The sequence below is a fragment of the Syngnathus scovelli genome, chromosome 8, assembly GCF_024217435.2.
Source record: "Syngnathus scovelli strain Florida chromosome 8, RoL_Ssco_1.2, whole genome shotgun sequence".
In the NCBI taxonomy this organism is placed as follows: Eukaryota; Metazoa; Chordata; class Actinopteri; order Syngnathiformes; family Syngnathidae; genus Syngnathus; species Syngnathus scovelli.
In genome coordinates, this window is record NC_090854.1 from 10493179 (window position 1) to 10517910 (window position 24732).

Consider the following 24732-nt stretch of genomic DNA (forward strand, 5'->3'; position numbering starts at 1 on the left):
TGTACATGAAATAATCAATGCAAACCACCTCTGAAAAATACGCTGCTAAAAATGGAATATTGAAACACTCTCACCTACACTATAAACGTACACACGCCCCCCCACACACACTCACGCACAGTCAACTCATTTCAACCTGTTCTCAAAGGTCAACATTCACATCTCATTCAGTGGGTATTTACTGACCTTGTCACCTACTTTGTATTGCATGTGGACAAATGAATTAAGATTCACGGGCCCCGGTAATGGAAAAGTGTTTTAATTTCCCCCTGACATTAAGACGTTGTGCCTCATAGGCATGCGGTGGCACATTACTCGGCGACTGCTCTCGGGCTTCGCCGCTCCCCCCGCTGCCACGTTCCACTTAAACACTTCAATCGCAGCAAAAGATCAAAGGAGCTGTTAAACTAATCAAGTGGAGACACAAGAGATGAAACTGTGCCCGGATTCACTGTTTTTCCTATTAGCACGGGCTCCCGCCACCTCTAACCCCATTAACCAAGTGGAAACGTTCATGGAAGAGTTTTGGCGGCTCAATCGTCTGCAACGTATACAATGATCCTAAACAAATGGCCTTGTATGAGTTGCATTATTGAACATGGAAGCCGAAATCCTCACGGGAGTGTTCTTAGCGACAACTATTTCACTCCACCACACGCATACCGTGTAGTATATTTCCATTATTGCCGACATCCCCATTAGCAGTTTTGCAAGAACCCGAAATTGCGTCGCGGATTAAAAGAACTCTCCTATGAGATTCTAATAGCACATCATCTAAAAGATGGATGGGAATATATTACATGAATGGGATTCAGATCTGAATCTCCTCCATAGCTACAAGATGAATATGTGTCATGGATTGACCATAAAAAAGTGAATTTGAAGCCGTGTGCTTTCCTTATAAAACACTTCAAGGTTGAAGGACTGTTGAAGGCGTTCCTTAAGAGTCCATACAGCAGCTTAATAACAGCCCTGCACGCGGCGACTCTGCCACTTTTCGCTAGCTCTCAGAGGGCCGCTGTACTGGATAATAACTTGTTATCAAGTACCTGTAAAGCCGAGTGAGCTTTTGGAGAAGAGGTCACGGGGTGAACTCGTTTTTTTATTGCTCCTCGAAGAAAACAATCACGGACATCGAACGTTTCATTCACTGTTAATTTACCCCCATAGAAAAGTTTAATGGAGAGTTTTAAAGATGTATACTGTAATGTTAAATGTAATGAGGCAAGAAATGTGAATTGTATTTATCATTAATGAGGTAAATGTGATGATATGTTTGAACCTTTTTGAGGCTTTCATCAATCATGTATTCATTCATCATGATGCAAACTGTACACCGCTATCTTGGGCAAACATAAGACTCCAACGCGTCGATGTAATGTAGTGGAAAAGAGGTTAATTTGACGGATCTTTACGCGTAGCTAATTAAATGTAGAAGGCTAAATAAAGCAAACAATGAGTAAATACTTGCTTTGCAAATATCTGCACTTGAACTAACACGAAGCAATTAATGGAGAAAGACAGAAAGTCGTTAGCTTAATGAGGAAATGCTAAGTACAATGGCACCCGGGATGTTTTGATGTTGTTTGTTAAACAGCAGACATTTGGATACGATATTATAAGAAGCGCAACTTTCAATCTGATTACAGAAGAGAAAATCTCGCTGGTGATGAGGCAAGGAAACTTTACGGATCCTTGTTTAGAATCTCCCTCGGCCGCTCCTTCCACTAGGAAGTTAATGATGCTAGCAAGAAGATGAATCACCTCAAACAACACGCAGAGCAGCTCTGACAAGTGTGCACTGGCGAGTGTGACACCTGCGAGTAGCTGAAGAAAGACTAATAGTCATGTCAGCTGCTACCTGCAGGAGCCGAGCTACGTCTGCTGCAGCAAACTGTACCCACGAGACGTCGAGTCCCGTCGCTTGATGACAGTAATGCCAGCTGACATTTGAAATGGCCTCACATGGTAATTAAAGAGGCAAACGTCTGCACGGTCGAAATTTCATGTCATTGTCAAAAAAAAAAAAAAAACGGGAATGGTAGCTTTTAATATTCATCCGTTTTTACACTGGGAGTCTGTGTGTGGAAGGTTTCAAAGAAAATATCTTTTAGCACATTGTGTCTTTTGGTAAAGTGCAGATGGGTGACATGAGAGCGCTTGCCATTTATCTTTGTCAGCCCCGCTGGGCAACCTTATCACACGCAAGAGTACAACACGGAACGTTATTACACATTTCATTAAAGTGTTCAGTGTGGGGATTACTGAAGACGGCACCTTTGCACTGCATGGGTTGCAGGTTGGGAATTAAAGTGTACACAACACAGCTCGCAATATCAACAACTCTTAGTCTCGGATGTTTTGTGAGTGGAAAATAATTAATTTGTCATTGACTTACCAAAGTTAGCTTGGATAGGCAGGAAATTTAGAATCTACAGTTAACCTAACACGTTTAAGGAATATGGACAGACAAACACACTAAAATCTCGTTCACCATGCTCCGAAATTGAATTGATGGAATTAATACATTACCAGAACAATACGAGTACCAATCACCATTATAACGAAGAAGAGGAAGCTGATACAAAATGTACACAGCATGTTCAAAAGTGTGATACGACTTGTATTCCCTTTGTGCCACTACTTGGGGTCACAAAATAAGCAGCTGGGGACAGCTTATAGCTCATAAACAGCTTATAAGGCTTTGTGAAATCAACCTACTACTACTGTTGAGTGTCATGTTCCGACGCTTTATGGGAGCCTCTTATCACGCAGCGTAAGGAGGATATCCTGAAATAAATGAATGCACCGCATTTTCTAGAAAATACACTTTGGGAGGGGAAAATAATAATAGAAAATACAATGTTAATAAATACAATAATATTAATAAATACAATAACAATAATTGTGTTTTCACACACACTCATGTCTATTTAAATACATCAGTAATTACTTTTGACCATGTGCACAACTCCAGTTGAGAGGACACGTTATCTGTCAATAATAAATCACACTGTCACAGTCAAGAGAAAAATAATAAATATTTCAGTCCATCAGTTGTATTTCCAACTAAGTGAGCCATATCAGATTGAACCTGTGAAACAAATGTGCCAAGTATACATAAACAACATTTGTCAGGCTTGAGTAACCATCAAAAATGAATAATACCAATATTAAACATTAGTTGAGCTGGAGTGACCCCACTCCCGACCACAAGTTTAAAAGTCAACACACGTACAGCTGAATTCTTCCACTGGCCACTGTCAGCGATCATTTTCATTATTTAATGATCTGTGTATGTAGCATACTTAAACTATACTTAATGGTCTATGGCGGCGATGGGCAACTTTTGTTTTATCCATGCCCCCGAGGCCCAGACTGTGAAAATGCACCCCTTACTGCACCCGCCACCATAAGAGAGAGAGACATTTGTTTTGTTGAAAAGCTAAAACTAATTCTTATAAGTAAAAAATACAACTTTGATTCATTCAATATATGATACCAGCATAAATACACAATCTAAATACACTTGATTCATTTATGAACTTGAATAAACAAGATAAAAATGTAAAAGAGTGATTTTTTTGCTGTAGTTTTGATTTGTGTTTCTATTTCTCGTACCACTGGTGCATTATTTTGGTAGACATCATCAACATCAAGCTTCCACAGACAGCTTATATCACTGAAAGGGAATGTTGAATAGGAATCGTGAACCATAAAACTGCTGGCAAGGCCAAAACATTTGTTATCTGTGAAAGTAAAATCAGTCAAGAGACGTGATCTGGATGAAACTAAATTGTCAAAAGACGGAAGAGCTTCCTGCAATCACACAAATAATACACAAAACAAACTCACAAATGACAATTTGGGTGGTAGAGGAACTAGCATTATTTCCAAATCATTTTATGAATAAATTTGAAAATATGACACTTTTTACAAACCATAATTATAGTTCAACAACTGACTTGAGCCCATATTTTTGTTCTTTCAGCCACAATCACACTTCCTCGGCCTATCATTCCCTCGAAGCCTGTTTTGCTGTGGAACCCATTAGTGTGTATAGTGCGTGAATTACATCAGAATTCTAAAATGGATCTAAAAGGAAAGGCTAAGTGAAATTGTCCCTCGGAAATTGTAGCATATAATTATTATATTACATAATCTGCTGCAAGACACATTGTGATAAATTCTGGGAATGATGACACTGCTCCTATTGTATCATTCTCCGGATGTGTTATTCATTTTCTTTTTAAACTGATCTGTGTGGGTCTTCCTTAATCATGACTAAACTACTCTTGATGTACAAATTAAATTTGTTGTACCGAGGTTAGATTTCCGAATTGTCATCTAACCCAATCACTGTTGTCCTGCTACGTCAATGCCGTCTCCCCTACATCTTTTTTAAAATCCCCTGAAACCAGAATAAATCCAATTACTCGCCATTTCTGAGGTGCGAGGCAACAGGCCAAGTCGGTCGTTGTCAATTGGTTTCAATGATTTGGACATGACAACCCAGACTGTTTGATGAATGTTTTATGATGCGACTTAAGCCTGACCCAAATGGAATAAAAGTCTACTTGTATTAACATGAGGGAATGTCATTGTGGCGCAGAAAATTCCTTTGTTCACATCATCTTTGAAGGGGTCCATTATCAAAAGCAGTAAAACAAATTTGACAGTCTCAAGAGCGTCCTCTCTCTCTCTCTCTCTCTCTCTCTCTCTCTCTCTCTCTCTCTCTCTCTCTCTCTCTCTCTCTCTCTCTCTCTCTCGCGGGACTGTCATAAAGTCCCTACAGGGATGGTGTGATGAACGATTCAAGGCCAGCTCTGGCCCAGGGATGCTCCACTGAACCATACGTTTGATCTATCATCCGGCCTTCCCATATTAATGATGAGGTCACAGTATTGAGGGTCACGGCATTGCTGATAAAAGCGCAAAGCCGGCTATTTGTTACGAGCCCATCTTGACTGATCGTAACTCTTTTGATGAAGGGGGACGTGATTTCACAGCCCGGTGCCGTCACGCCAGAGACGAGTCCGCGTGTTCCATACAATATAATGTGATTTGAGGAGCACAGTGAATGAGCCCTATCAAACTCAATGTGGAACTAAATGAAGTGACTGTTATCACTCATAGGACAATGATTATGGACTAAACTGATAAAACATACTGCAGTGCTGCATTATTACCTACTTGACGCTCTATTAAGCTTTTTTCCCGAGTGACTGTTGGAATCAAGAGCCAATAAACATATGGAACATGGCAGTGATTAAGTGCGTTTGGAGGCAATGGCAATTATTTTTCCAATTTTGTAAGCAGTACCACTTCCATAGTATTTTAATATCCTCTCCCCAGCCACTTCATTAGGTACACCTTCTCATTCTACTTTGATCTGATACAAAAGAATCAGTCTGTATGTAGTCTGTTTTTTAAAATTAAGCTGGATATATTTAGTGCGTATTGTTCACAGAGGTAAAAAACTGCATCATGATTTTTATTTTGAGCCTCTCGTAACTAATTAGACCATTAAGACTGTTTTAACGCAGAGTAGTTGAGTTTGTAATTACCGGCGTTGAGAGCACCATTACAAACAAATGAAATTACACTAATTACATTTTTTAAAAATTACGTAGTAATGTAATGCAACTCATCTTCCTTGGAAACACGCTCAGCTTCTCAGCCTTGCAGTTGCTTTGTTGCGTGATTCATTTTCCTTGTTGTGCCTGCTCAGTCTTAGCCAGCCAAACATGTCATCCTCCTGCCATCCAGTTGCACCAAAGTGACCCTTCTTCTTCCCCCCCCCCCAACCACATTGTGCCGGGGCCAGGTCAGACTCAGATCCTTAAACCAGAATGAGAAATATATTACAAGTGATCAGAACACATTCAAGCAACAGAAGCGTATCTAGAAGATACTTTTCCCACAAGATTAATCTCATTATTCATTTGAATCTAATCGTTGTAGGCAGAAATGAGTGTGACAGACTGAAATGCACTCGAGATGCCTGCAGGTATCCAGGTTCCCTGTGGTTTTTCACTTTGCTGACTCTATTTGCCAACATATGGCATCCTCCTCACGCAATCTAAACTCACTGTGTTTAGTAATGAGCTTGTTCAACGTGTCGCCTATAGAAATAACAGCAACAATGTGCTTTTATGTACTGTACAATTGAAGATCATCCAAATTTGGAAATCAATGTGGTTCAAAAAGGTTTGAGGGCTGTGATTCGATTTGTTCATATGTTGTACGCTAATGAAAGGATGAAGATTCAAGATTCTGTAATGGCTTACTGTGAGCATCAGCAGCAGATGCAATAATTGAAGCAGCGACAGAGTGCAAGCATTAAACTGGCTTTTTGCAATTTATGTTTGCAATTATTACCTTCAAGAATGAATCATTTACTTCCTGGACAGTACGCAAGATGTTTGTCAGCACCTTGTGTCCTGATCTTTTGCCTTGGTTAAGAAGCAAAATATTTGTGGCATCTTCTTTGTACTACAGCATAAATCTCATCTACACACAACCTCCGCCTACCCTGATCTGCCATAATAAACCTTTCTCCATTGGGGTCTGTTTTGGTTCATTGAATGATCTTCAAACATCCGACCCATCACTGTCTGTGCTCCCGGTCCAGCAGCCATGTTCTGCTTCATTTGAGCCAACATCCGGCCAGAAAATCATCTAAGCGGCCCAGGCATTTTGTGCGCGTCTGGACGTCCCGGGCTCCTCTGTATTCATTAGCAGGCGAGTCACAGTGGCGCGATGAGGCATATCCTCTCAGAAGCCTGCAGGGACTGTCAGCAGAGTGACGGAGATGGATCGCAGGTGGACCAACGAGGAGACCTGCCATAGATTAACTCGTCTGCCAGCAGGGGGACTCCGGCGCCATTTGTTTTCAGCTCAACAGATAATTTTTCCAATTAACCTTTAAGTGCATTGCTTGATGTTGCATGCACAATTCGAAAAGAGCACCGGGTACCCGCTGGACCTTCCTTTTATTCTGGGATAATGACAGGAGAAGAAATATTTTTTTTTTCCAGACACACACAAAAATGGTCTGTCTAATCCCAACTGTATAAATTAATTTTACATTTTATGTATGTTACATTTTAGCCATGCTGAAATGTAACAATACATACATTCATATTATATTCATACATTCATTATATATTATATCATTATATTATAATTCATACATTCATATAATTCATGTAGCTCTTGCATTGGTTTGTTGGCCATATTTATATTATGGCTGCTGAGTGTACAGTGTGTATACCATAGTCTGAATTTACTCTCAAACTTGTAGAGTTTGAGATTGATGGTATTTTTCACACAGTCAACACGAGGACTCAGGAGATTTTATGTCAAATTCACCCCTGGGGAAACCGAATGTCTGCTCTACAAATGAATCTAAAATGGCTATCCCAAGAAGATTTCCCCAAGCCTGAGGAAGTCCATGCCTTAGATTAAAAAAAGTGTAATTCCACAGCCATCTGGTTCGGGAGAGGAGATTTAAGTGCTGCGAGGATGCCAACTCGATGCCACATCGTAGAAAGGGCTATTGCTTTCCAAATGACACTGGTTGGGCTGGGTCCACTTCTGTGCATTTCTGCAAAAGCATCTTTTTGTCTTGCCCTCTCGCTTCCACAAGTTTAAAAAGTAATCTTTTTTTTTCTGAGCATGGGTGTCTTTGATAAGGAATCTAAACTAGGTCAAGGACTGCAACTAAAGTCATTGAAGAGTAATTAAAGCACCCGGTAATGCAACAATTCAAATTGTCTCCACCATGAGCTTTGGAGATAGAAATCCATTCAAGGATTTGGAGAGCCATTGTCTCACTTCCCTCTTGAGTGAAATCTTTTCCTTGCCATTTTCTTTCCGGGAAGCTGAGTCTGTAATTAAGAGAGCCGAGTTATTATCAAGCCACTGGAGACACTGGTGCAAAGCCTGCTCACCTATAATGAACAACTATATGTGTATATATTATATACTATATATATTATTATATTATTTTATATATGTATATATATATATAGTATATATATATATATATATATATATATGTATAGGTATATGCAAATACATATAAAAAGTATTTGTGTGTATATATATATATATATATATATATATATATATATATATATATATATATATATATATATATATATATATATATATATATATATATACATATACATATACACACATACTTTTTTATATGTATTTGCATATACCTATGTACACATGCATGTTGAGTTCACGTGTTCCTCATAAGAACTAAAATATGCTAAATGTGCTCACATGCACAAAATGTATGTATGTAAAATGCGCTCACATGCACAGACACGTGCGTGCGCACACACACACTTGGCCAATAATATGCAAACTAATATACGCACCAATGGGACTACCAGTGCCTTATGAAATGTCTAATCCCTTTCTGTAAGAAGAAGATATTTGGCAACCACCTTCATCCACTGTCACATTGTGCCTGTGGTCTTTTTGTTTCTTTCGCAGAGCCTCTGGCAGAGCATTTGAAGTTTTTAATCTGGTGCTCCAGAGACTAAGGTCACCTTACACTACCCCTCTTCCTCCCCACTTTTATTTGCTCTTCTGGCAACCTTGCTATTTCACACACTATTAAAAGAAATCTGCTAATGCAAGGAGTGAGGTCCTTGGCTCATGGAACGGAAAATGATGGCATTTCTGAATGCTGTCTCTCGAAAAAAAGACCCCGGGCATCTTGTGCAGGGTTTATGACCCAAAGATTAGTCACTTTTTGGAGCTGGATGTACTGCCCTGAGCTATTTCAGCCAGAAACTGATTTTCATATTGATGTGCGACGTTGAGCTCTCTCCAGTCCACATATTGGCTCATGCATCACCTGGAGTCTGCAGCTGTCAAGCCTCAGTGATAGCAAAGTGAAGCAGACAATTCCTTTGTTAATAAATAAACAAGTGAGCCACTGCAGGTGCATTATATTTGTCATGCGCGAGGCATTTCGGCTACAGGCTCCACATTCCATTACCATTAACATTGCATGTTATTCAGTCTCAATCTGCTCCTGATTTACTTTCTCAAATCATTATTTGGACAGCTAGACTCTATGCATTACTTGTTATTTCATCAAGAATGTAAATGAATGAAGGGGGGGGGCAGTTATGCAACTGTGGCAGTGTCTTAAGTCTATTTAGTGGAGAGGGAGGAATGGAAAACAATAGAAACCGTGTCAACATGTAGATATACGGTCTTTGACCTCGTCAAGGAGGGTGGAAAAAAAGAACAATCGGGGAACTACGTATGGCAGGGCTTTGCATGTATTACGCGGGAAAAGACGAAGGAGAGATTATCCAAGGCCAGATGTGTCTCTCAAAGGAATAATAAAGAAAAAAAAAAGAAGAAGAATTCCCGCCGTCCGCTAAGAAGCTGCCATAGTCTGCTAGCGGAAAGCAACAAGCAGGAGGGCGGTGGTGCTCGGCTGTCTGCGCCATCACTTTGACTGTCTCGGAAAAAGCCAGATTTCAGGTTTAGGCCCTCTTTTAATGCCGTCATCCATCATACTTGAGACACAAAAAAAAAAGCACCAAGCTGACCGAGTGATGCTAATGCGGCATTAGAATGCTGTTTGCAGGCAAATGTCTCTATAAGGGAAATGAGATGTGCACATTGGGCTGTATATAAGCTCGGAAGATTATTCTACACGTGACACAAAAGGTGCATGATTATGGAAACCAATGTGGAGTAAATATTTTTGAGCAGGGAAATTCCAAATAATTATTCATGAATTAATTTTAATCAATAGTCTGAATTGAATACTGTACAAAACACAAACGGTATATAACCACAGCTTTATGCTCTGCGATCCGGTTGTGCACAGCTATCGATCTATCTAATACAAAATTGCTACTGCCTCTTTGAAAGTCTAAAGTGTCAGTTGTGAATATTTGTTGAGGAACATCTTAAAGCAAAAGTGTGCTTGTCCAAAGCTGGGACTCCGAGATACCAACACTCTCATCTACAGTTTATATTGGATTTTCATGTCAGCACTTTTGGTGAGCTGGTAAAGTATAATTGTGTCATCCTTTATGAAGCAGTGTTGAGGTGACAGCGCCCACAGAAGCGTCATTACTCTGCTTTTTATTGGAGTGCGAGGACGGGACATTTTGTTGGTGATGAATAACGTCTACCCGCCGAAACGTCACTGTGGTGCTTGTGTGCTCCGCTGAACGTGCATGGGTCATTGAAAATGAAATCAATTCCAAATGAAGAATTAGATCTGTTCACCATAATGGGTTTTATTTGACAGCCATCAATACCCGCATCGATTTGCAAGTCCAATTGAATCTTGTGAGACACAAATATCGGCAGAGCACGGCAACAAATGTAAGAAAGGTGTAGACTGGCAACTGTTAATCAATCATGATTTTCTTCAAACGGCTGCGCAGAAGCACATTGGGATTTATAAAGCTGAGTATCTTAAAAACTTAAAAAAATATGAAACATATGATTTTTGTATTCTTTCCATTTGCAAATGGCAAACAAAAAATGAAACAGCAACTCATTATTTTGTCATTTGGTTTCAAATCTAATACAAAAATAAATTTGCTTGCTGTTCAGTCCAGGGGTGGATCTAGTCTGGTGGGATACAGGGCAGAGGAATCCCCCCCCCCCTCCCAAACTCCTCAACTATTTGTCTTATTCACATTTTAATATTTCAATACCCGCATCGATTTGCAAGTCCAATTGAATCTTGTGAGACACAAATATCGGAAGAGCACGGCAACAAATGTAAGAAAGGTGTAGACTGGCAACTGTTAATCAATCATGATTTTCTTCAAACGGCTGCGCAGAAGCACATTGGGATTTATAAAGCTGAGTATCTTAAAAACTTAAAAAAATATGAAACATCTGATTTTTTTATTCTTTCCATTTGCAAATTGCAAACGAAAAAATTATTTTGTCATTTGGTTTCAAATCTAATACAAAAATAAATTTGGTTGCTGTTCAGTCCAGGGGTGGATCTAGTCTGGTGGGATACAGGGCAGAGGAATCCCCCCCCCCCCAAACTCCTCAACTATTTGTCTTATTCACATTTTTTTTTCAGTCTGCAACCCAAGAATAAAAAAGTTTAGACACCTCTGCTGTAAACATTTCTTGGGAGTAGAAAAAGATGACACACATTTTATCAGACGTTAAGCCAGGGTTGGGGGAAAAAAAAATAAAAAACAAAAAGGACCAAGGCAATCTAATTGTGGGTTATTAAGACAGAGGGGTCACTCCTGGGAGTCCCAATTTAAATAGCGCTCCAAAGTTTTTTTCTTCATTTCCTTTGCACAATCAAGCTGATGCCCACGAGACAGAGGATTTTTAAGATCCGGCGAATGAGACAGAACCAGCATTTAATAAAGGCAGAAGATGAGATACATGTAGATTAAAGTACTAAAGAATAATAAAGTCAGAGCAGAGCTGCAGGGAACTGTAAGGTCTGATTTTCTTTTTCTCATAACGGGGATTAAGTACAAATATCCCCGCTGCGGGTATTAACTTGTGGCAGGATTGTTCTGCGTTATGATCACTTCTTCGAGCTGCTCTCCAACACAACAGACAAAATCATCCTCACTAATAAAATGCAGCGGATAAACATCTGTAGCGCTCACTTGGCATGGAGCGTTTCAAATCCTTTGCCAGTGCCTCAAACCTACAAACTGGGCATGTTTGGTATTTTTCATTTGGCCAATTTCAAGCTCCAATGCGCGACAGATTTGCTGCTCTTCCACTGCTTAAATGTTAAATTCCATTTTTCATAGAATAATTCTCAGGTGAGATAGTAGAAAGCTCACAGCTTTTCACTCGTCCGGATAAGAAAATGGCAACGTGGTAGAATCGCACAGTTTTTTATTTATTGTCTATTCATATTTTTATTTAGTTAATTTATTCTTAATTTCTTAATTAATCAGGCAAATTTGATTCAGCTCGTACCAGTAAGCCAATAATACCACTAATATCGATAAATGCTGCCCGCATTAACAGTACCGGAATAAAATGCCAATTTTATAATGAATAGGGTCAATTTGTGTTGTATTTTTTTCGTGTGTGTACTTCTGGTTCAATACGTTGCACATCGAATATAACGAGCTGCTTATCAGCGCAACTAGTCCACATTCATTCCCACGAGAGCAGCGCTTAGGATACGACTAACGAGGCCTTGAACCACTAGATTAACGAGACATACAAACAAAAACATGATTAGAGCCAAGTCACCACTTTCCACCCCTTTCTGATTTATGCCTAATCGGCTTAGATTGATTTCAACTGGCGAGTTTACGCCATCGCTTCTCTTCTGCGAAGTTCAACCAACAAGCAGAGAGAAAATCCAAATAACCAACTGAGCCATTCAAGCCCACACTGTCCCGTACTCACTATAACGCTGTTATCCAGGCGAATTAAATGGAGGAGGGGACTGTTAGAAGTCGTCAATCAAACAGCCATATTGTGCTGGACCCAGTCCCGTGGAGGACAGCTGCTATATAACAGCACCTGCTAAACAGGACTAATTCTCCTGGATGAAATATGTCACAGAGGCGAGCCATTTACACGACTGATATCAGAGCTATATTTCAAGGCCCGGGAGCAGCCTCTGCCCATTAGAGGGTGCGTGATGTATTTTAGGGGCCACTTTACGTGCTGCTAGGTTCTCCGAGAGCTCCCCTGACATGATAGCTGATAGAAGATGACTCTTGGCCAGTGTGGCGAGGAGAGAAGCCATATTAAAGAAGATAAACATCTCAAGAGAGAATTTGGCCATGCGCTGAATATCCAAGCTCCGAAAAATATACTCAGATGCCATCGAAGGTTTGTCCTCAAAGATAAGTGGAGTCCAGGCACTTTATGACAAATGTGCAGACAATAACAAAATGGAGGGGAAAAAGTTGTTGTGTTGATATAAAAGTTGAATTAACAAAAACTTTTCACCATTTTACCTTTTGCGGCCAAAGGAAGAAAAATACATTTGCATACACTAAATAAACAGTGACTCTTTCAGAGACGTTTTTATGTTTATTATTATGATTGTAAAAGGTCAAATTTGCAGTAAGTAACTTTTTTTTGTTATATTGTATTTTGAAACTGCATCACTTGATAGAATACCATTAAATGCCTCTGCAGCCTCATCTCATGCCTCTATTTAATTTTTAATTGTTATTTTATAACTTATCGAATAAAACCAGCCAAGAAGTGACCGAGGAATTCAAACTTTTGCTGCACTCAAAGAAGCTCGTAGGGACAAACAGAGGCTCTGGCAAATTCTAATTTCTTGGCCGGTTACTTCACTCGGGTTAAAAACGGAAGTTAAAAAGAAGAAATTGAAAAGCTCTCAAATTCATGTCAGTGGCAGGTGATGGTGCAACCATGGAACTAAGAAAGTGCCGTCAGGAATCTATGTAGCACCAGTTAAGGCCCTCCAGAATTTGATTTGATATTTAAAATTGTATTTGTTTATACATCCACCCCATTATAAAACATGAAACCGTGACTGTTTTGTTTTTGGCAATAGTCCATCCTGAATAAATCATGTAGCAATGTAGCTTGCTTTAGCGTGACTAAAAGGAGTAAAGCCTCCTCAGATAAAAAATAATGACTGCATTTGCTCATTAGGGTGAGCCAGAGGCTGAAGGTTCATCTGTGATTGCCGGCCAGATGGAGCAAAGCAGGTTGGCTTCTTTTCGGATGAAGAACTTCACCTAAAGGTGTCTCCAAATCAGCGTGTTGGCACGTGAGCAACATCCGACGTGCTTGGTGTGAATGGATGGATTTCACACTTCATTATCAGAACCGTCGTGGACAATTAGAACAAAACTGCACGTCATCATGCTATAGTTTCCGATGATCTGTGGAAATGTATTCATCTCGTGTGATAAGACGCCAAGTCGCATAATTCTTGAAGAGAATTAGCGTCAGTAGTGTGTTGAGGTTGATTATCTCAGTGACTAATGCTCTGTCACTTGGTGGTGTGCGAGGGCCCAGTGAGGACCTCCTTTAATGAAGCCTGAACAGGTGCTGGAAAACGCATCGACATCAGCAGGGGATGGGGAAGGGGGATGTGTTGAGGGGAGTGCATGGACAAGAATTTCGGATGAATTTCAATTACTGATCTATTAAAGCTAATGAGGTAAATGAGCAGCCAGAACGCATTTACTAGACAGCTTCTGACAAGACCTGAGTAGCTTGACATGTGTTATGTGTGTGTATGTGTGTGTGTGTATGCAGTCGCATTATAACTAAAAATTTAAATGTTACATTTTAAAGTCAGCCATCATTATGAACATTTAAAAGCATGTTTGTTATTGTTTAAACCTTAATGCTCATGAATGCTTTTATTATTATTATTATTAGTTGTGTCTGCTGTCTGAACGTGAAGTCATTGTGCCCTCTGTTGGTGAGCTTTTTAAGCACATCGATTCAGTTTGGGCCATTCCTGCACATCTACTGCCATCCGCTGGGCTTAAGGTGCAACTGTTGTTTAGGTCAAAAGTTATGTACTGTAAAAATACATGAACAAGTTGAAATATCTTTAAAAAAAAAAAAAAAGAAACTATCTCACCAAAGATGTGTATAAACAGAATAATCATAACGCATGGTAAATCAAAAAACCATAATAATGCATAACTTGCTAAATTTACCATGACAACTAATATTAAAATCCTGTAAATCGCAAAGATAGAAAAATGAAAACGATAAACATTAAAAATAATTTGCGCACGAATGAAACAACAGCTTCTCGCAGTTTTTTTTTTTTAAAACGTCGATGAGCCTTATGCCATATTTCACACTCACACCTACTCATACTGCCCTCAAGATGGTGCCAATGCCTTAAACTAATTTAAATCCAGTACTGAAATGTAATTAGTTCACTCTTTTTAATGCTTGCATCAAGGCACATAACATAACCAAACTCAAAGGATCCTTTAAAGTGAATTACATCAAAATTATGTTGCAATATTCTTTTTGGCTGCTAATTTATGTTTCGTTGCCAGTCACACGCACACACCAAATAACCATTAATCAATACATTTAATTAAATATTTCAGATTATTTTGCAAAAAAAGTGTTAATACAGTTCAAATCATCAGATTTATTTGTCTATTTTGAAATACAACTAGTAAAGATTAAAAAATTATTGACAAGTTGAAACATTGCAATCAAAGTTAATTACCGTAATTTCCGGACTATAAGTCGCGGTTTTTTTCATAGTTTGGGTGGGGGGGCGACTTATACTCAGGAGCGACTTATATATGTTTTTTTTCACAAATTTTTACTTGATCATTAAGACATCACTTACAAGTATAGTTGACCACTTCCCATGTTATTTTTAGTATAGTTGATCACTTCACATGCTTTTATTTCTTTATCTTGAACATATTCAAAACATAAAAAATAGAGAAAACGTCAAATAAAGCAATTAACACTTTAAAGCACCATATCCAAGTCCACTGTCTGCTGTATGTACACTTGCTCCATTTTTGCTCCTCTTATATTTATTATTATTATTTATTATTATTTGTTTATTTATCATTTATTCAATACTCTTATTTATTCATTGTTAGTGCCTTCTTGGTTTTTTTTTGTGATGCTTGTATGCATATGTGTACTATCTCACCGAGGGATAGTGGAAATGTAATTTCAATCTCTTTGTGTGTCTTAGTATATAAAAAAATATATCGACGATAAAGCAGACTTTGACTTTGATAAAACAACCAAAAAAAATTATATTTTCAGACGAAACTGGATGAGGGCGCTCTAAATTTTACCGTTGGCCGTGACTCATCAACTGGGTGGGCTTAAGAAAAATGGCACCAAAAAGAAACTCATATTTTGCAGGTTACAAACTTCAAGTTGTAAAATATGCAGCTGAAAACAGTAATCGAGCAGCAGAAAGAAAGTTTGGAGAACCGTGATGTACCAATGGATTACTATTTCAAGTGACGTCAGTAGCGCGGCGCGCCGGTTGTTTACATACAAACGTGCCCACACAAGGACTACCATCATTAGCGGTGACCATTTCTAAGTGACACGGAGGACAACGAGTTTGAAGGAATTAAGGATTTGGAGTGACATAGAAGGTTTGAAAAACTATTATGGCTTTTACGCACGCCCGGTCTCTACTGAGTCGGGGGCCGACGCTCGGCCGAGTGGCTGTCCGCGAACGGTGCGTGGGGCTCGGACATGGCCATTACGCACGCCCGGTCTGTCTGGAAGTCCACGCCGCCACACGCTTGGAAGTTTGTTTTGTTTAATAAAGAGCCGTTTACCAAACCTACGTCTATCCTTGTACTTTGTTAACGCTACAATATAGTTATATAGTAGATCTGTGGAATAAAGACGAGGCTGACGTCAGGGCGCACGCGCGGCGATGTTGACAAAGGACGAGGAATTTGATCGATGGATTTAATGGAATTAAAGTGCACGGATGGTTTGATAATATTATTGGCTTGTATTATAGTTATTTAAAATATAGTTTATCTATCGTTATATGAGCCTGTGGAATATTTTGAAGCGCAAGCGCCCTCAGCCGTGCGCACCCATTGTTGACAAAGAACGATCGATGGATTTAATGAATTGGAGTGACACTGATGGTTTTATAAACATGTTATTCATGTAATAGTTGTCCTTAATCACTCTATATGTTACGTCAGGCCCGTTCTCAGCTCTTTGTTTGTGTTTGTCATGTTAGCATACCTATCGTTTAGCCTGTTGTTGCTATTTAATGAATTGGAGTGACACCGATGGTTTTATAAACATGTTATTCATGTAATAGTTGTCCTTAATCACTCTATATGTTACGTCAGGCCCGTTCTCAGCTCTTTGTTTGAGTTTGTCACGTTAGCATACCTATCGTTTAGCCTGTTGTTGCTATTTAATGAATTGGAGTGACACTGATGGTTTTATAAACATGTTATTCATGTAATAGTTGTCCTTAATCACTCTATATGTTACGTCAGGCCCGTTCTCAGCTCTTTGTTTGTGTTTGTCACGTTAGCATACCTATCGTTTAGCCTGTTGTTGCTATCGTTTAGCCTGTTGTTGCTCGTTCATGACTGTTTTTGGTGTGGGATTTTGTCGAATAAATTGCCCCCAAAATGCGACTTATACTCCGGAGCGACTTATATATGTTTTTTTTCACTTTTTGGGGCATTTTATGGCTGGTGCGACTTATACTCCGGAGCGACTTATAGTCCGGAAAATACGGTAGGTTACATTGTGCCTTCTGACACACCACAGTACAACCCTGAATCTCGGAACTACAAGGCACACGTGCTAAACACAACGCTACCGAATATGAACAACATATTTGAGACATCTGCATATCTCCCAATGATTCAGCTCAGAGAACTAAATGATTTTTTTCCCAAAGTGTTTTGCTTCTTTGCCCTTTTTATGCAGACAAAAGAAAACTGGCAAAAAAATAAATAAAGGTAAACGTGATAACCCGAGACCCAAAAATGGAACACATCCAAACAAATCAAGGTTGATAGAATGGATTGTGCTCCATATGATAAAAAAATTAAAGCTGATTGCAATTGCAACATCCTTTTTAATATTATTATTAATTATTATTATTATTTCTTGATGAATAAAAGAGGCTCTTTAGAGGATCAGTGCTGAAATCAGGTTGCTTACCTGGAGCTTCAAACTTATTTTTGCTTATCTTACACACATGTATTGATTTCACTCTTATCTTGGTGAATCGACCACGATCACCTCCAGGTTATTGTTGAAGAGAACTTTCCCGTCAGCTTCGCGAGAACAAGCCGGATCTCTCAGTAACTTGATGACATCGGCTTTTAGTTGCGGTGAGGCTGTTTGGCTGAAGCGATCTACCTCAGTGAGAAAGTCGAGCAGCAGTTCTCCACTTTGATCACCCTCTGAGAAACACTCTGTGATATCCATTTCTGAAGGCAGCGTGTAGCTCTTGTATTGCACTCCCCCCGAGTCTAGGATGCGTTTCACATCTGCCGTGGTCACACACTGACTGATTTCACAGACGCTGATCTGACCCCTAAATGTCTGCCACAACTTTCCCCAACCACTCTCACCTGAAAAACAGATCATATTGAAGATGTCAGTCTACAGCTATAATAAAAAACTTGACTTGACTCATTATTCTATATTATCGAGATGCAGCTGTAGAGTAAATATTAGGACAGACCATAAAGTGCACAGAGAGATTAGATCCCTTACCAGACACCAGAATAATGAGAAGCTTCCCATTTTTTTCAAGGAGACTTCGAAAGAATCCGATGGTGGCTTCAACATCCTTGACATAGTAGAGCATCTGTCGATTTTACAAATCAAATCAACGAGCTTCACATTTGGATTCATAAAATGCCAACAAACGAACAGATTTTGTGAACTTTTCCTCAGCACTAACCTGAATCATGTGAATAAAATCAGCCTTCTTTGTCATCTCCTTTAACTTCCATTGTTCCTCAAACTCAGAGGAAGTCATCTTGTTCCACTTAAATGTGATATAATCCAAATCAGACTTCTGGGACACCAACACTGCAACAGTATATGCAAAATATATTTTACAAGTTCACAATCAGACCATCGTAGCCCGAAGACCTTCTGTGACATCAACACGTGATGGGAGAAAAGCTCAAGCTACCTTTGTAGCTATGAAGTTGCTGGCTGCTGGGCTCGACCACCTCGTAGTCCACCGTCACCCCGGGGTGCTTCAGATGAAGCTCAGAGAACATCTCCATATCAATGCGACCTACAGGCACCAGCACAGTTTCAATCCCAAACACACATGCAGTACCGTATTTTCCGGACTATAAGTCGCTCCGGAGTATAAGTCGCACCAGCCATAAAATGCCCCAAAAAGTGAAAAAAAACATATATAAGTCGCTCCGGAGTATAAGTCGCATTTTGGGGGCAATTTATTCGACAAAATCCCACACCAAAAACAGTCATGAACGAGCAACAACAGGCTAAACGATAGCAACAACAGGCTAAACGATAGGTATGCTAACGTGACAAACACAAACAAAGAGCTGAGAACGGGCCTGACGTAACATATAGAGTGATTAAGGACAACTATTACATGAATAACATGTTTATAAAACCATCAGTGTCACTCCAATTCATTAAATAGCAACAACAGGCTAAACGATAGGTATGCTAACGTGACAAACTCAAACAAAGAGCTGAGAACGGGCCTGACGTAACATATAGAGTGATTAAGGACAACTATTACATGAATAACATGTTTATAAAACCATCGGTGTCACTCCAATTCATTAAATAGCAACAACAGGCTAAACGATAGGTATGCTAACATGACAAACACAAACAAAGAGCTGAGAACGGGCCTGACGTAACATATAGAGTGATTAAGGACAACTATTACATGAATAACATGTTTATAAAACCATCAGTGTCACTCCAATTCATTAAATCCATCGATCGTTCTTTGTCAACAATGGGTGCGCACGGCTGAGGGCGCTTGCGCTTCAAAATATTCCACAGGCTCATATAACGATAGATAAACTATATTTTAAATAACTATAATACAAGCCAATAATATTATCAAACCATCCGTGCACTTTAATTCCATTAAATCCATCGATCAAATTCCTCGTCCTTTGTCAACATCGCCGCGCGTGCGCCCTGACGTCAGCCTCGTCTTTATTCCACAGATCTACTATATAACTATATTGTAGCGTTAACAAAGTACAAGGATAGACGTAGGTTTGGTAAACGGCTCTTTATTAAACAAAACAAACTTCCAAGCGTGTGGCGGCGTGGACTTCCAGACAGACCGGGCGTGCGTAATGGCCATGTCCGAGCCCCACGCACCGTTCGCGGACAGCCACTCGGCCGAGCGTCGGCCCCCGACTCAGTAGAGACCGGGCGTGCGTAAAAGCCATAATAGTTTTTCAAACCTTCTATGTCACTCCAAATCCTTAATTCCTTCAAACTCGTTGTCCTCCGTGTCACTTAGAAATGGTCACCGCTAATGATGGTAGTCCTTGTGTGGGCACGTTTGTATGTAAACAACCGGCGCGCCGCGCTACTGACGTCACTTGAAATAGTAATCCATTGGTACATCACGGTTCTCCAAACTTTCTTTCTGCTGCTCGATTACTGTTTTCAGCTGCATATTTTACAACTTGAAGTTTGTAACCTGCAAAATATGAGTTTCTTTTTGGTGCCATTTTTCTTAAGCCCACCCAGTTGATGAGTCACGGCCAACGGTAAAATTTAGAGCGCCCTCATCCAGTTTCGTCTGAAAATATAATTTTTTTTGGTTGTTTTATCAAAGTCAAAGTCTGCTTTATCGTCGATATATTTTTTTATATACTAAGACACACAAAGAGATTGAAATTACATTTCCACTATCCCTCGGTGAGATAGTACACATATGCATACAAGCATCACAAAAAAAAACCAAGAAGGCACTAACAATGAATAAATAAGAGTATTGAATAAATGATAAATAAACAAATAATAATAAATAATAATAATAAATATAAGAGGAGCAAAAATGGAGCAAGTGTACATACAGCAGACAGTGGACTTGGATATGGTGCTTTAAAGTGTTAATTGCTTTATTTGACGTTTTCTCTATTTTTTATGTTTTGAATATGTTCAAGATAAAGAAATAAAAGCATGTGAAGTGATCAACTATACTAAAAATAACATGGGAAGTGGTCAACTATACTTGTAAGTGATGTCTTAATGATCAAGTAAAAATTTGTGAAAAAAAACATATATAAGTCGCTCCTGAGTATAAGTCGCCCCCCCACCCAAACTATGAAAAAAACCGCGACTTATAGTCCGGAAATTACGGTACATAGCCTAGAAACTGCAACCTACTTTTTCCTCACAGAAACAATGACAAGGGCCATTATGGCTGTCAACTCAAATAAATGTACGAGCATCTCATATTATATACAGTAAAAGCTACTAAACAAACGGACAAATAACTCGTTTTCAAATCAGACGAGTAAAAACTGGTCAAATATTTTACAAAAAAGATATTAAAAGTGAAGACAATTTGCAATTCTGGTAATGACACAAATTTGATGCCTTCGCGGGCCACATAAAATGATGGGGCGGGCCGTATCTGCCCCTCGGGCCTTGAGTTTGACACCTGTGTGCTATGGCAATTGAGGACACATTAGTTATTGATACGAGAATGTGTCCTCACCTTAGTTGACCACTACAGAAGTTACTCAGTTATATAGCATCATAAAATGTGAAGTTGGCTCGGCTATAATAAAACTGCGTCGAGCGTGGTCTCTTACCATCACCACTTCCAACTCCAATAACATTCAGATGAGGCTTCCCGTTTCCGATGCTATGGGGGAAAGAAGAGATTGACTTAAATGTCATTTTACAACCTGCCAAATATTGGTCACACTGTTTGACCCTTTTGTCTCCTGCCAAACACACAAAATCTTTCGAAATTCATATCGTTTGATTCATTATTTCTGTCACATAAAATAGCTTTTCTGTGACATTTAACATTTTCCGTTTAATGATCTATGACAAAAAACATTCCGAGCCAATACAGCGTCTCAAGCCCATGAGTTTAGACAATTGTCAGCAACTGTGAAATCAACTTTTGCTCGTTTGAAAGGTTACGGCCAGATTCTTGACGGTGGTGCTAATTGGTAGAAATCATAGCCATACCATAACATAATGTCAGCTCACGGAGGACAAGTTGTCTCGGTCCACACTTCGTGTGACAGTATCATTATGTGAACACGTGTGCAAAGTGGATTACCTGGACACAATGTCTGGCAGGATATTGTGAATAAAGTCCTTCATACACTGATGTTCAGAAGAGCGCTCCAGAAAAAGATGGAAGGCCTTCTGGTACCGGTTATCATCGTAGACCAAACTCCTGAGTGGAGATGCCATGATGCTATGTCTGGCAAGATAATACAAAACACAATATCAACTCACCACAACAAGGTACAAATCTCAGTTATTTATGGGTTACCCTAACCTTAATTTGAAACCCTAACCCTACATTGAAACCGTACTGTGAAAGCCTAACCATTGTTTGAAACCCCAATTTAAAACCCTAACCCTTTTTCGAAACATAAGTAAAATAAAAACATTTTCAAAATAAAAGCCTACCTATAATTTACAACCAATCAGAAGTTCCGCTGTTCTCTTAAAATCGTATTAGTCACCTAATCAGGTTGAGTCTTACATACAGGAAAGAAGTAAAACTTGCTAGGGCAGCACTGTAAATGATTCAACACAGGAATATTAAGTATCAAAGTCACATCTGACAATCTTTAACTCTGCATTATTGTTTTGATAAGGCATAGTTATCTTTGATTTCCCAACATTGTACAAGCGTACCTAAATCTATGGCATGTGAAGTAATAAAATAATTATTTGTGTTTTTTGTTTTAAATGGGCGATTGCTGAATTCAAGAGTGATGACAGCGATCACCCTTGACCGGTGACGTCACCACTTTCTTTTTAGGACGAACATTCAACCTGCGACCGGGTTTGGATTGCTTAATCCATCGAGGCGATTTATGAAGCATTTTCCGTGTGGTGAAGAATTTATTGCAACATGTGTGCAATACAATTGGGCGGAAGTAGAACGAGAAAGAAAATGCAGCAAAGCACTCGTGTCGTGCAGTGAGGTGAAATAGCCTACTGGTGCCATACAGAAATGGCACATTTCGGTTTGCTCACACGCATTCATCGTGTTCACACAATGCGAAATATTCGTGCACTTACTGTGTGGGGCGGTGTGTGCAGCTGTACGCAGTCCGGTCGGTGAATGTGCACTACCTGCAGCTTTGGAGGGGAAAAGCTAAAGAACACTGCCACAGCCCTGTCACGCATTGCTCAAGGTTCACCACTAGAGGGTGCCATAGGCCGCTTGGGAAAAAACAACATTAGGCACATTTTCAGAAATTGGCAGATATGACACGATTTACTTACTTGTGTGGGTGGGCAGTCATTGCAGAGACCCAAGTCTTTGTATATAAGAAAAAAAAAACAAAAAAACAATTTGACACGTCTTCCTTTAACATTTGATAACATTTAGTTTGAAACAGCAAAGCAATAAGGCCACAGTTTGATTATTGCATAATTTAAAATGGAAAATTACAAAGAGTGATCCTATTGAGTTTGAAGACTGCAACAACTACTGTATGGGATTTTTTTTGTTTTGTGTAAAGCCAGCCTCTATGAAATAGTCCCCCCCCCCCTTTATGACCATGCCCCACAGCAGCAGAAAGCTCCTTTTGAACCTCCCTAGTGTAGTCTGTTGCTCAATGTTTGACACACACTTTCAGCCTTTCTCAGCTTCATGAAACTTTTACTCAACACAAAAGTATAACTGTATTACATCACTTTTTCCTCCTTTTCTCTCTAAAATCCAGCCTAAATTTCAAAGTCTTTTTATTACTTTTGAGTGCTTGCATCATTTTTCCTGTCAACCCTCATGATTGGATAAAAGTATGTAAACATTTGCCAATTAGCAAAATATAGCAATAATATCAGAGTTGTCACATCTTACCTGTTTGTTTTACTGAATAAAATTGTTTTACTGAATAAAAAAAAGTCACGTTTTGGTGAATACATAAATATAGATAGCTATTCTTGCAAATATCATTGTAATCATTAAAAAAAAAACACTTGTTTGGCTCGGTTCCAGACAAATGTCTGTAGAGCAGTCCATACCATATTACAAGACTTCCCCATTGTCAAATTGTTCACGTATCGTCACAGAGACCTGCAAATATGCCCGTGGAGGCTCCAAAATGAAATTAATTTAACTTGACAAGATTAGCCCACAGCTTTGCCTCCTATCAGATGGCCGCGACACAAGCATTTGGAATTGAACCTTGGCTTAAACAAAAGTGACAGTCTTAAATGAGTCCATTAGATATCACCAAAGATTTTAAACACATTTCTCCTCACATCCGGCACGACGCTGTGAGAATGATCAGTATTCATTATTCATCCCCCTGCCATGAGAGTCACAAAGCTGATTAAGATCACAGGTGTAGACCTAAAAAAAAAAAAAAAAAAAAAGACGTGATTCTTTGTTTCACAGGGTTCCACGATTTATTTGCATCAGTGTTCAGAGTTCCAATACACACAATAGTAACACAAATAGCATGATATTTGAAAAACAATAAGGGGGCAAGGGGGGCGCACAAGCCAATCTATAATCAGGAGAAATCATGAAATGCCAGCAAAGTTGATATGTTCATGGTCTTTAGAAATGATCCATAGTTCACAGTTTGATCCAATTTCATGACTGCATCTTTTGAACTTGTCACACAACTATTAAAACAGAGCATTTTTTTCAAGGCCACTTTGAGCATTTCTGTTTCAGAATACATCAAGCTTACCTGCGCACAATCAGCTGCTGAAATACAATTGCTACATCGAGTAACAACCACGGGTGATAGTTACCGGTAATACATTCAGAAGGAGGTCAGGTAACACCAGAGCAAATATTCAATTTGTGGAGGCAGGAGGAAAGAAAAAAAAAAAAAAAAAGGTAGCGTACACTGTTGTCAGCTGCCGACTATCACTCAATAATCCATTCCGTCATATGAATAATGCACTAAAGGTTGGAAATGTAGGAGTTGATCTTGATTGCAGGATCCATCGAGATGATAGTCTAGTGGTAAACTTTTTTTTTTTTTGCATGAGCAAATGGTGGATATAAGAATAAAAGCA

The 24732-nt window shown here is 39.2% G+C and overlaps 1 protein-coding gene across 2 annotated transcripts; it reads right to left on the reverse strand.

The window, feature by feature from the left end:
* Positions 1-17251: 17251 nt before the first annotated feature.
* On the reverse strand, positions 17252-22967 carry hnmt (histamine N-methyltransferase). Of its 2 annotated transcripts, none has more exons than XM_049727062.2 (7): positions 22771-22967; positions 21791-21937; positions 21309-21361; positions 18665-18772; positions 18428-18558; positions 18238-18331; positions 17252-18092 (listed from the first exon to the last, which is right to left on the reverse strand). In XM_049727062.2, exons 2-7 carry the CDS (start codon positions 21925-21927, stop codon positions 17731-17733), a joined length of 885 nt encoding a protein of 294 aa, XP_049583019.1. In that variant the 5' UTR covers positions 21928-21937; positions 22771-22967; the 3' UTR covers positions 17252-17730. The 2 variants fall into 2 exon arrangements, with proteins under 2 accessions (XP_049583019.1, XP_049583020.1); XM_049727063.2 differs by lacking the exon at positions 22771-22967 and adding an exon at positions 22150-22282.
* Positions 22968-24732: the final 1765 nt, after the last annotated feature.